The sequence below is a fragment of the Macaca thibetana genome, chromosome 2, assembly GCF_024542745.1.
Source record: "Macaca thibetana thibetana isolate TM-01 chromosome 2, ASM2454274v1, whole genome shotgun sequence".
In the NCBI taxonomy this organism is placed as follows: Eukaryota; Metazoa; Chordata; class Mammalia; order Primates; family Cercopithecidae; genus Macaca; species Macaca thibetana.
In genome coordinates this window covers 40,652,354-40,665,414 of record NC_065579.1, presented here as the reverse complement: position 1 = coordinate 40,665,414, position 13,061 = coordinate 40,652,354, and the positions used below count along the sequence as shown (strand labels likewise).

General features: G+C 43.2%; 2 protein-coding genes across 3 annotated transcripts in view; one reads left to right on the top strand and one right to left on the bottom strand.

Moving 5' to 3' along the window:
* Positions 1-13,061, bottom strand: part of MRAS (muscle RAS oncogene homolog) — a 325,869-nt gene that overhangs the window by 271,986 nt on the left and 40,822 nt on the right. The gene's annotated exons all lie outside the window — the stretch shown is intronic.
* Positions 1,757-11,224, top strand: A4GNT (alpha-1,4-N-acetylglucosaminyltransferase). Of its 2 annotated transcripts, none has more exons than XM_050779720.1 (3): positions 1,757-1,954; positions 3,679-4,112; positions 10,064-11,224. In XM_050779720.1, the coding sequence occupies exons 2-3, from the start codon at positions 3,705-3,707 to the stop codon at positions 10,676-10,678; spliced, it is 1,023 nt and encodes a 340-aa protein (XP_050635677.1). In that variant the 5' UTR covers positions 1,757-1,954; positions 3,679-3,704; the 3' UTR covers positions 10,679-11,224. The 2 variants fall into 2 exon arrangements, with proteins under 2 accessions (XP_050635677.1, XP_050635676.1); XM_050779719.1 differs by lacking the exon at positions 1,757-1,954 and adding an exon at positions 2,527-2,625.

The following is a 13,061-nucleotide window of genomic DNA, read 5'->3' as shown; positions in this document are numbered from 1 at the left end:
ACATGAATGCATATGTGACTGTCATTGGTGTATTCAGACACATCCATTGCTCAAAGACAAGTAGTTCTTTGTACATCTCTAATCAGATATCTACACTGGGATTCCTAGGGGTTGCTTGGCTAGTTGGAGAAGGCCTAAGATTGTGTAGTGAAGAAATTCAGAAGAATTTTGAGCAGAGTTAGTGTCAAGGAGGGTCAGGGAGCAGGAATATTTCTTAGGGAAGGTGATATGTAGGAGAAGGTATGGACAAGTGACATCCTGGGTTAAGGTACTGATGTAAAATATGGCCCCAGGGTTCAGGGTTTCTTGAAGCCCATCCTTGGAGCTTCTAGGGATCTGTAAAGTCCAGGTTAGGAGCTGCTGCTGTGACACCTGCCTGAACAGACAGAAGTTAGTGTGGTATAGGCCAGGAAAGGCAGAAAGGGGAGTAGAAGGCAGGGAAAATAGTTCTGTTTCTCAAACCAAAGGGAATGCTGAAGGATGGATGTGGGGGCCCTGAGAAGTTGCAGGTAGAGTGGCTCAGATGACAGGAGGCCTTCTCAAAAAGACACAGGAAAGACTTCGGGCTATGAACCTAAAGAGGTTCCAACTACCAGTGACCTGGCTTCTGAACACATCTCATCAACTTTTATACAGGGTTGAAGATTTCCCTCTTAAAAGTTCACTGGGGACCAGGTGCAGTGGCTCACGCCTGTAATCCCAGCACTTTGGGAGGCCAAGGTGGGCGGATCACTTGAGGTCAGGAGTTTGAGACCAGTCTGGCCAATATGGTGAAATCCTGTCTCTACTAAAAATACAAAGATTATCCAGGCATGGTAGAACATGCCTGTAGTCCCAGCTACTCGGGAGGCCAACGCAGGAGAATCACTTGAACCCGGGAGGTGCAGGTGGCAGTGAGCCAAGATCATGTCACTGCACTCCAGCCTGGGCGACAGAGTGAGACTCCGCCTCAAAAAAAAAAAAAAAAAAAAAAAAAAAAAAAGAGTTAGAATAAGGAAGAGATTTCACTCTTCTGAACAAAACAAAACAACTTAATGTTTGTCATCAGGGAGTACAAATACCATCCATATTGATATAATTCTATTTTTCTCTTCTATTTTCCTTGGTAGAAAGTGACAATTGCTTCTTTGGTTTACAGAGCCCTTTCATTCTCACAGTGAGCCTAAGGTCAGTCATTTTCTGCACTTTTCAAGGGAGTTGAGGCTCTGGGCAGTTTAGGGGCTTGTCTAGTTCCCTCCGCCTGGGGTGGCTGGAGGCATAACTCCAAGCTCAGTGCTACTTCCATCATACTTTCTACTTGGTTCTTGGTCAGACCAAGTTTGGGATTTTTTGTGTTTGGGATTTCACTGCATTGCTGATGCTCACATTCATCCTCACCTGACAAAGGCCATTAACTACATCACTGATCTCTGCTTTGACCACTTGTTCAATAGTTTTAGCCACTGGGCTAGCAATTGCGAGGCGCTAAGATATGTGACCCACCTGACACCCAGGAATGCATTGCCACTCCCACAGATGGGGTCCTCTAGTTACCCCTGAGCAAGGAGCAGGAGCACTAATCTCCACTCCCCTTCACAGGAAAGAACAACCAATCTGTCCAATTACAGAGAACTTTGGAAAGATGCCAAGGAACTCTGAGCCCAGAACTGATGAGGTCCAGAGAAGAAATTCAGCTCCAAAAGGAAGAGGGGAGACCTATAAGCTGTTTCTGGGATCCTTGGACACATAGAAAACCAGAAGCCATCAATGAGTGGGGCAGCTTTAATTCCTTTGTGTAGGACCTGCTATGTTAGAATCCAAAGTCTGCTCAGGAGCAGGCCTACCTGCTCACACTAGAGCATCTAGGGGGAACTGTGGATACCTGCTCATGGCCAAGACAGGTGACTGAGCAGAGGATGGCTCCAAAGAAGATTACTAAGAGCTCTTGTCAGGGGCAGTGGGGAATAGGCCACAGGTGAGTGCTAACACCTTGGGAAATGTGGGGACTGCCACATCAGTGGAGGACAACAAAGCTGGCTTCCTGAGACTGAGAGGAGGCTCATACAAGGGGGACCTTGGGGAAAAAGGAGCCTTCCTGCAGCCACTGTGACTGACACTGGAGAATCACTTCTTACATTCTAAATCACTGGGCCTTTGGACTGCAGGCGCTTGTTCATTGCTTATTTGTGGTGATGGGCTCTCTTTCCTTTTCATCAAACTTTGTGCTTGCAAAGGGGTGTTTGTACCACCTTACAGGGTCTCTGTCCATAATTTTGATTCAAGCTAAACTGAACAAGTGCAGGATATGTTGGCTCCAAGGTTATGCCAGGATACAGCTTTCTCCAGGTGAAATAATCCCTTTCTAACCCCCATAATAGATCCACAAACAGGCAGGATTAGTGTGTGGGTCACCTTAAAAATCTGGTGAACCCCCTCTTGTTCCCAAGTGTCTGTGTTTGAGGGAACTTAGTAAAGGGAGGAGCTTCCGCGGAACCTTTTGTGTTTAGTCTCAATCTGCCAATGATTTACTCACCCTGTGTTGTTGAATTGGAAGATTGGGTGGCGATTTATCAGAAAGTGTAGCAGGAAAAACTTGTTGCTTCTAAGATCTCAAATACTGGTTAACTGCAAGTTTCCAGCTAGAAGGTAGGCTCTGATTCACTGTTTTGTATTTTGTAAAACAGTTATAAGTAATTTGAAAGATAGACCTGCTAAGAATTGAGATCTGTGTTCTGCTTGGTTAGAGCTAACATTTATGGTGAGGAAAACGCTGCAGGTAACAGTTCAGAGCCTGGACTTTGGTGGCAGGTGGATGCAAGTTAGGGTCACAGCTCTGCTACTTGATAATTGTGTGATCTTGGCAATTTATTTAACTCTGTAGCCTTCAGTTTGCTTCCTTTGTTAATTTTTTTTCTTAGTTCTATTAGTTTTTCAATTATGTTTTCTGAAACTAGAGATACTTTTGCCTCTTTTAATATTCATAGTAGAAATTTCTTTCTCTTGTTTTATTGCATTGGTTACAATTATCCGATTGTAACCAATGATATCAGTGACAATGACAATGGGCATTCATATCATATTCCTGATCTTAAGGGGATGTTTCAAATGTTTCATATTAAGTATGATAATTACTGTATGTTCTGGTAGACATTGTTTAAAATCAGCTTAAGAAAGTTTCCTTGTACTTTAAAAAAATTGTGAATGAATCTTAAAGTTAGTCACATTCTTGGCATCTCTTGAGCCAAAATGATATGGCTTTTCTTCTTTAGCCTGTTAAGATAATGCATTTTATCAATAGTTTTCCCTATTAACTAATTATTTTTAATGTCAAATCTTTTTAAAATCTAAGATAAATCCTGATTGGTTATGATGCATTTTTCTTTCTCACACATTTCTTGTCTTTTTCTTTTTTAAAAAAATTTTTGTGATAATTTTCACTATGCTGCCCAAGCTAGTCTCAAACTCTTGGACTCAGGGGATCCTCCTGCCTCAGCCTCCCTAGTAGTTGGGACTACAGGCATGTGCCACCATGCCTGGCTGCATTTTTTCTTTTTAATATTGCTGGACTTGATTTCATAAGATTTTATTTAGGATATTTAAAATTTAAGTTTTTAAATGATATTCATGTATCATTTTCTCATGTGCTACCTTTTTCAGCCTTTGCAGCTGTGATTTTTAATTAATTGTGTTGATTTAAAGGAGCAGGCTGGCACAGAGAAGAGGACATGCGGAAGGAGCTCCAGCTCTCCCTTTCAGTCACCTTGGTGTTTGCCTGTGGCTTCCTCTACCAGTTCACCCTGAAGTCCAGCTTCCTCTTCTGCTTGCCTTCTTTCAAGTCCCAGCAGGGGTTGGAAGCCCTCCTGAGCCACAGACGCGGCATTGTGTTTCTAGAGACCTCAGAGAGAATGGAGCCGACCCACTTGGTCTCCTGTGCTGTAGAGTCTGCTGCCAAGATTTATCCTGAGCGGCCCGTGGTATTCTTTATGAAGGGTCTCACTGATTCCACACCGATGCCCTCAAACTCCACATACCCAGCTTTTTCCTTCCTCTCAGCAATAGACAACGTTTTCCTCTTCCCTTTGGATATGAAAAGGCTGTTTGAAGACACACCATTGTTTTCATGGTACAATCAAGTAAGTGTTCAGGAAAACTTAAAATATCAACGAATTGTATATATGGGTAAACTGAGGGCAAGGACTCAGGTCGGAGATGGAACTAGAACTCATATTTGGGTTGACTCTCATTTGGCCCTCTTTTTATGTTGAGAACTGATTCAAATAAACAGGGGAGACTTGTGTTAGGTGCATCTTTATTCTCGTGTCTTTTGCTTCTAGCCTTATTTCTTTTAGGATCTTGGTTACTTTGGAGACTGTTCTTAACTGAATGAGTTTTTATATCTTTTCTAGGTGTATAGGACACTTTTTTTCACTATCGTTTTAAATCCACTTATGTTAAACTTTTTTTTTTTTTTTGCACCTAAAGGGGAAACCAGGCAATATTTAACATGAAATGATGTAAGTAGAAAATTCATGAAGGATTGGTGAAATGCTGCGATATGGATTGGGTTGTATTAAGATATGATTGAGAAAGTCCTGGAGCTCGGAGGAATTTTGTAATCCCCATGATAGTAGCAAACCATAATAAGAGAATAACATGCCAATCTAATATTTCTCTTATAGAAGAACTGAAATCAGGTTGCTTAAGGAAATTGTAGTACAGCCACTCAATGATTCCATTATGCAGGCTTTAACTATGATTTTTTAAAACTGACATCCTATGAAGACTATAACACAATATGGAATTAAAACCACCTTATATCATAATGTGATTATAGTAGTTATAACGATTTAAGTTATGCAAAAACCCACACACATCTATTGAAAAAAAAAGACCTCAAAGAACTATACAACACACAATAATAGTAGGTGTTTTAGTATAATTGGATTAGGAGTGAATTTACTGATGAGAATGTGTTGATTTTACAAATAAAATTATTTTAGAAAACAAAAAGTCATTTAAAAATTGACATAAAAATAATACTATTCGCATTGGGTGTGCTGGCATGCACCTGTAGTCTCAGCTACTCCAGAGGCCGAGGCAGGAGGATTGCTGGAGCCCAGGAGTTCAAAGGCCAGCCTGGGCAACATAGTGAGACTCTGTCTCAAACAAACACACAAGCAAAAATAATACTATTTGCTTGTCACATAAAGTTCTGTCTAAATTCTAATCATAGGCTGTAGCAAATATTAGCAAACTTTTTTTTTCTGTATAGGGCCAGATAGTAAATATTTTTGGCTTTGTGGGCTAAGGTGGCAAAATTGAGGATATTATGAAGGTACTTGTGGTAGTTTCCTCCGTCTGCTGTAACTAATTACCACCAACCTGGTGGCGTAAAACAACAGAAATTCGTTCTCTCACAGTTCTGCAGGTCAGAAGTCCCAGATTATTTTCACTGGGCCAACATCAAAGTGCTGGTAGGGCTGTGTTTCCTCCTGAGTTCCTAGGGAAGGATGATCCCTTGCCTCTGACAAGCTTCTGTGGCTGCTGGCATTCCTTGGTCAATAGCCCCTCACTCCAATCTCTATCTCCATCTTCAAAGCGCTTTTTCTCTCTGTGTGTAAAATCTCCCTCTGTCTCTCCCTTTAAATGACACTTGTGATTGCATTTAGAGCCCATCCAGGATAATCTCCCCATCTTAAGTTTCCTAATGACATCTGCAAAGATACTTTTGCCATATAAGGTAACATTAGCAGGTTCCAGGAATTAGGACCTGAGGTCTTTGGGTAGCCATTATTTAGCCTACTCCCTGCCCCGCCTCATTTGCCTGGAAACTGGGTGGACTCCCCTGGGTGGAGGGCATGCGTGTACCTAGTTGCTGTCAGCTGGAGACATTTTTTGGACTAAGTGACAGACCTGATGAGGAGGGATCTGGTGGGCCAGAAAGGTAAGGGCTGGGGTTGGGAGTGGCTGCTGGGGTCAGTTTATTCTTGGCCTCAGTGACTTCTAGATCCCAAAGTGCCTATCTCTCCTTCTGAAGAGCCCTGAAGTCCTCAGATTGGGACTCATCAGGAGGAGGTGGGGCAGTTCGTGGACTGAGTTTCCACTGTGTTGGCAGTGCCAACAGCAGAGTTCCCAAAAAACAGGTGGTGCTGCCCTGCGCAGTGGCAGGGCAGGCAGAGGGGTAGGGAGGCAGTTTCTGGGAGTGGAGGGGATACCCCAGCTTGGTCTTTGTGGCTCTCAGTGCTAACTTGCTTGAGGGTGCTCCGGGACTCTACAAGTTTCCTGATGCCTGAGCTAGACTAATACCACCTGATATAGTTTGAATATATATCCTCACCAAATCTCATGTGGAATTGTAATCTCCATTGTTGGAGGTGGGGCCTGGTAGGAGGTAATTGGGTCATGGGAGTGGATCCATCATGACTTGGTGCTGTCCTCAGGATAGTGAGTGGGTTCTCACAAGATCTAGTTGTTTAAAAGTGTGTGGCACCTACCCCCCGCGACTCTCTCTCTTGCTCCTGCTCTTGCCATGTGATGCACCTACTCCTGCTTTACCTTCAGTTGTGAGTAAAAGCTCCCTGAGTCCTCCCCAGAAGCCAAGCAAATGCTGTTGCTTTGCTTCCTGTACAGCCTGCAGAACTATGAGCCAATCAAACGTCTTTTCTTTATAAATTACCCAGTCTTAGGTATTTCCTTATAGGAATGCAGGAACAGCCTAACACACTGCCTAAATTGTATTTTGCTCCTTGAAAAAAATCTGTAATTAAATTATTTTGGGAGAAGCTGCATGCCACATCCTTTTCTTACAGATGAATTATGCACATGAGGATATTAAAGCCTCTTTATCATTCTGAACTAAAGAAATTTAACTGGATTCAACCCATCACTTCCTAAACTTATTTGAGCATGGAACCCTCTTTCAGTGTGACACATAAATAATCTCTTGGCACTGATGTTCCATGGAACACAGTTTAGGTTGCTCTAAGCTGCACCTTAATTTTACTATGTTGGATTTTAGGAGCAAGATGGGCTCTGAGCTAGAGAGCTCCTAAGTGTTTGCTCCGTCTGAGCCTGCAGGATACTACAGTAGGCTGTACATCTACAGGGATCACACCATAATACCCTAGGGATGCTGAGCTCTGCATGTGCTTCCCCAGTTAGGCCACCACAGGATAGCTGGGAACCACCTGTTAGGAAAGACTCAAGGTGCCATCACTTCCTCATGACCACTGGGTTTGCTGCACTGATCTGGGCTACTGTAGCCCTTAATGATGCCCAGGAATTAGAACTATGGGCATAGGGTGGGGATGGGCGACTGTTCTCTGAGCAGCTAGAACCTTCAACCTCTTTCTGCTGGTCATCCTTATTGGTGCGCTTATGTTGTTTTTGTTTTGTTTCGTTTTGTTTTGAGATGGAGTCTCGCTCTGTCGCCCAGGCTGGAGTGCAGTGGTGCGATCTCGGCTCACCAGAACCTCCGCTTCCCGGGTTCAAGCAATTCTCCTGCCTCAGCCTCCCAAGTAGCTGGGACTATAAGCATGCACCACCACACCCAGCTAATTTTTGTGTTTATAGTAGAGATGGGGTTTCACCATGTTGGCCAGGATGGTCTCGATTTCTTGGCTTTGTGATCCACCCACCTCGGTCTCCCAAAGTGCTGGGATTACAGGCTTAAGCTACCGCACCCCGCCCCTGGTCATAATTTTTAACTTAAAAAAAATAGGAATGATCATAGTACCTATTATTGAGGACGTGTGTAGATTAAAAAGAACTTAGAACAATTATTGATAAATGTTAGCTATTATTATTAGGTTTTTGGCAATTGTATACAATGTGACAATTTTTTTTTTTTTTTTTTTTTTTTTTTTTTTTTTTTTTTGAGACGGAGTTTTGCTCTCTCGCCCAGGCTGGAGTGCAGTGGTACGATCTCAGCTCACTGCAACCTCCACCTCCCAGGTTCAAGTGATTCTCCTGCCTCAGCCTCCGGAGTAGCTGGGATTACAGGCACCCGCCACCCGCCTGGCTATTTTTTTTTTTGTATTTTTAGTAGAGATGGGGTTTCACTGTGTTGGCCAGGCTGGTCTCCAACTCCTGACTTCGTGATCTGCCCGCCTCTGCCTCCCAAAGTGCTGGGATTACAGGCATGAGCCACCCCCGCCCGGCCTATTTTTTTTTTTTTTTTTTGAGATGGAGTTTCACTCTTGTCACCCAGGCTGGAGTGCAATGGCATGATCTTGGCTCACTGCAACCTCCGCCTCCCAGGTTCAAGCGATTCTCCTGTCTCAGCCTCCCTAGTAGCTGGGATTACAGGTACCTGTCACCACACCAAGCTAATTTTTGTAGTTTCAGTGGAGACGGGGCTTCACCACGTTGGCCAGGCTGGTCTCGAACTTCTGACCTCAGGTAATCCACCCACTTTAGCCTCCCAAAGTGCTGGGATTATAGGTGTGAGCCACCACGCCCAGCACAATGTGACAATTTTTAACAACTTGTGAAGATTTCTGCAAAGTTTTAGTTGACCTGCTTTCATTTGACTGGATAGCAGCATTTTAAAGACTGTTTATTTTGTCAAAAGCCAGGGGTGGTTGTTTAACCTTTTGTCCAATGTCTTTAAAATTAACAAACAAACAAACAAACAAACAAAACATTTTGCTATTTCTCTTCAAAATCTTAGCATTCCATATGAGAACATTGACATTTATGCTGATTTATTTTTGTTCTTTTTAAAGTAATTTTCTGTTTTGCCCACATTTTAGCCTTTGCAGTCATCTGTGACTCCTCTCTCTCCCACCCCACATCTAGCCCATCAGAAAATGCTGACCAGCTTCATCTTCATTATGTGCCCTTCCCTCACCCCCACTGTTAGCACCATCATCTCTTGTCTGGATTATGTCAACTGACTCCTAACCTGCCTTTGCTTCTGCCCTTGCCACCTACCAACCCTACCCCAGACTGATTTCCACACAGCAGCCAGAGTGACCCTTTGAAGACTACTTGAGATCACGTCCCTCCTTTCTTCTAAACCTTCCCAATAACTTCAGTCTTGGCCCCAGCCTACATAATCTAGCCTCCCTCCCCACCCCTGTCCAATTCTGATCTCATTGCCTACCCTACTCCCTTCTCTACTCTGCTTCAGCCCACTGCCTCCTCCTTGTTCCCGCACATGGCAAGTGTGCTTTTGCCTCAGGGCCCTTGTATTCACTGGAATACAGACCTAAGCTTCAGTGACTTTTATGCCGTGCATTTGTGGAACTATATGAACCAGGAGGGGAGGTCTGTGGTTAGAGGAAGCAACACACTGGTGGACGATCTCTATTGCAAGAGAAGAGAGTTCTAGGAGTTCCCTCCTCCTGGAACTCTCTTCAGTTTCTGGGGGAACTAATGAAATACAGTGCTCCACCCTGGCCCCTTCACAGTCCCTTCACCCAGCCTTTTTTCTTCATAGTTGTTGTCAACATCTGACACATAATGTTTATTTATTATCTGTCTCCTCCCAGTAGGGTTTTCTGTTTGTTTGTTCACTGCTGTATCCTTAGCAGTTTTAATAGAGTTCGGCACATAGTAAATAGGTCCTCATTAAATATTATTAGAGGAATTAATAAATGAGCAAAGGTATGCATTTTAAGATTCTTTTTACCAATTTTTCAAAGAGCAGACATACTGATTTTTTCATTGTCAGTTGTTAGCATTTTAAGGGCTTTATTTGGTTCTTCCTCTACAGTTTCATATTTGTAGTTTATGTCACCCACATTGAAGAATGAATCATACAGTGCATTGTGAAATCTTTTCTGGATTTCTTCTTTATCTTTCCAATGCTTTAATGTTTTTAAAAAACCATTTCATGAAATCTTTAAAAGGTGCTAAAACCTTTCCATTGATGCTGATTGCTGCAAACTTTTTACTTAAATGAAAAATTTTGGAGTAAGGTAAGTTTGGTAAATTTGCAAAATCGGGCTTGTGGCAGATAGGATTTTGGGAAGCTGGCTTCTTTAACCCCTCCCCAGCTTCTCTGGGCCTGGCCTCCTGCTGTGATGCCCCTCCCTCTTCCCCCTGGCTACTTGGGACTGATTTGCACCTGCTCCTGCAGATCAACACCAGCATAGAGAGAAACTGGCTCCACATCAGCTCGGACGCATCCCGCCTGGCCGTCATCTGGAAATACGGTGGCATCTACATGGACACCGATGTCATCTCCATCAGGCCCATACCTGAGGAGAACTTTTTGGCTGCCCAGGGTTCTCGGTACTCTAGTAATGGAGTATTTGGGTTCCTCCCCCAGCACCCCTTTTTGTGGAAATGCATGGAAAACTTTGTTGAACACTATAATTCAGACATTTGGGGCAACCAAGGCCCTGATTTGATGACAAGGATGTTGAGGGTATGGTGTAAACTTGAAGATTTCCAGGAGCTGAGCGACCTCAGGTGCCTGAACATATCCTTCCTACACCCCCAAAGATTTTACCCCATCTCCTATCCAGAGTGGAGGCGCTACTATGAAGTGTGGGATACAGACCCAAGCTTCAATGACTCCTATGCCCTGCATCTGTGGAACTACATGAACCAGGAGGGGCGGGCTGTGGTTAGAGGAAGCAACACACTGGTGGAAAATCTCTATCGCAAGCACTGTCCCGGGACTTACAGAGACCTGATTCAAGGCCCAGAGGGGTCAGTGACTGGGGAGCTGGGTCCAGGTAACAAATAGAGCTAACACCGGGTTGCTGCTGCTGCAGTGTGGAAATGGATATTTCCTGGAGTGCCACATTTTCACTTGATCTCCACTGTCCCTTGTGGGGGTGGGCAGAGGGTTACCTCTCAAATGTCAGTTAGGATTAGCTTTCTCTGTCTATAATAGAACAATCCCAAATAATACTGGCTATAAAACATACACTCATGGTCCATGTGGCTGCTTGGCCTCCAACCCACCATGTTTGCATTTCAGGCAGTAGGATGAAGAAAAGAGGAAAGGTGCACTTGCTTTATTTTGTGAAGACTTCCTGCTAGTACCATATAACACTTCCTCTTACATTGCACTGACTGAGATGTAGCTGCAAGAGAGGCTGGGAAGTTTAAGGAGGAAGAAAAAATGGGTACTGGGGTAGGCAGCGAACAGTTTTGCCACATGTTCTATTTAATACAGTAAGATTAATTCCAGGACCTGTTAGAGCATTGACTGAGGTAAAAAGAGACTTGATTTCTAGTCCTGATTTTGACATTCATTAATGCATTCAGTCAATAAATATTAACTGAGCCTGGTCTATGTGCCAAGCATTGATTTAGATGCTGCAGATACAGCTGGATCAAGCAGATGAGGTCCTCAGCACTTATATCCTAATCCCTGGCCTCATGACCCTGGGACAGTCTCCTCTCCTCCCCAGGGTGTCTGCTGTTCTCTACCCTACCTCTTTCCAATATACACTTTAACCCTGTCATAATTGGCCCATAGAAACAAATTACAAACTTAGACTATTTAAAACTGCTGCCCTTTTTAGATTCACATAAAAATTTACCTCCTGCATTTCAAAATGTCATGTTCAAAACACCATAAATAAATACAATTTTTATTTGTCAATTACAAATAAATTATTTATTTATTTTCAGGAGGTATGAGAATTATACTGTTATGAGAATATTTCAGCAAACACTTATCAGCGAAGATTTTCTAGAACTTTCCTTTTGATAGTTTGCTTTACGGAAAAAAGTTTGTATTTGCCCTTGAATATAAAATTATGATACCTTTTCAAACTATATCCATCTATCCCTCTTTTATTCTAATATTTCCCCCTTTAGGAATCACTGCTGGCCAGGCACAGTGGTTCACACCTGGAATCCTGGCACTTTGGGAGGCTGAGGCAGGTGGATTGCTTGAGCCCAGGAGTTCATGACCAGCCTGGGCAACAGGGTGAAACCCTGTCTATACAAAAAATACAAAAATTAACCAGGTGTGGTGATGCATGCCTGTAGGCCAAGCTAGCTGGGAGACTGAGTTGGGAGGATCACCTGAACATGGGAGGTTGAGGGTACAGTGAGCCAAGATCGTGCCACTGCACTCAGTCTGGGTGATAGAGCCAGATTAAAAAAAAAAAAAAAAATCACTGCTCTGACAGTCTTATTAAAAAATATTTACAAGTCATGTCTCATGCCCCAGCTTTATTTATTCACAGCTACTTGCTTTGGACTTGTAGATGTCTGATACCATCGTCAGGCTCTGAGGCTGCTGCCATACCCCATGGTTGTCCTCTGGGTTGTGTCCTAGGAACTGCTACTGGTTTTCAGTTCTCCTGACTGTCTCCACAGGTGAGGATTTCTAGGGCTAGCTGTCTTAGAGACAAGCAGGGACACATAGGTCTCTCACTTCTACATCTAGAGAATGCATGACAAATGGTTCTTCAACTGTCGAACATTCCTGACCAATAGGGTTTTGAGGGGTTTGATTAGAAATATTTTCGATATTTCAAAAATATGTGAATTGGCCATGCACATTGGCTCATGCCTATAATGCCAGCACTTTGGGAGGCCAAGGTGGGAGGATTGCTTGAGTCCAGGAGTTTGAGATCAGATTGGGGAAAACAGCAAGACTCTGTCCCTACAAGAAACAAATAGCCAGGCATGATGGCTCACCTGTAGTCCTAGCTACTCGGGAGGCTAAGGAAGGAGGATCACTTGAGCCCATGGGTTCTAGGTTATGGTGAACTGTGATCACACCACTGCACTCCAGCCTGGGCAAGACAGTGAGACCCTATGTCAAATAAATAAATAAGTAAATAAATGTATACACACACACACATACACATACACAAATTCATTTTGACATTAATGATAATTTGATGTTTATGGGGAGCTTTACCTGGCAGTAAATTATGTTTCTGATTAATATGTTTTTTGATTAATAAAAAATGTAGGAAATAAAGTAATAATGTATTACTTAATGAATCCAGTTTGCTTAGTGAAAAAGAACATTTCAAAACATGGTGGTAGTGATGATGGCAAGAGTAGTAAGTGGTAAGAAATGTGAGGTTCCTGGGACCCCAGATAACCCTGGATTCCTTCTGGTCTTTTGTGAATCTATGCCATTAATTTATGTCAGG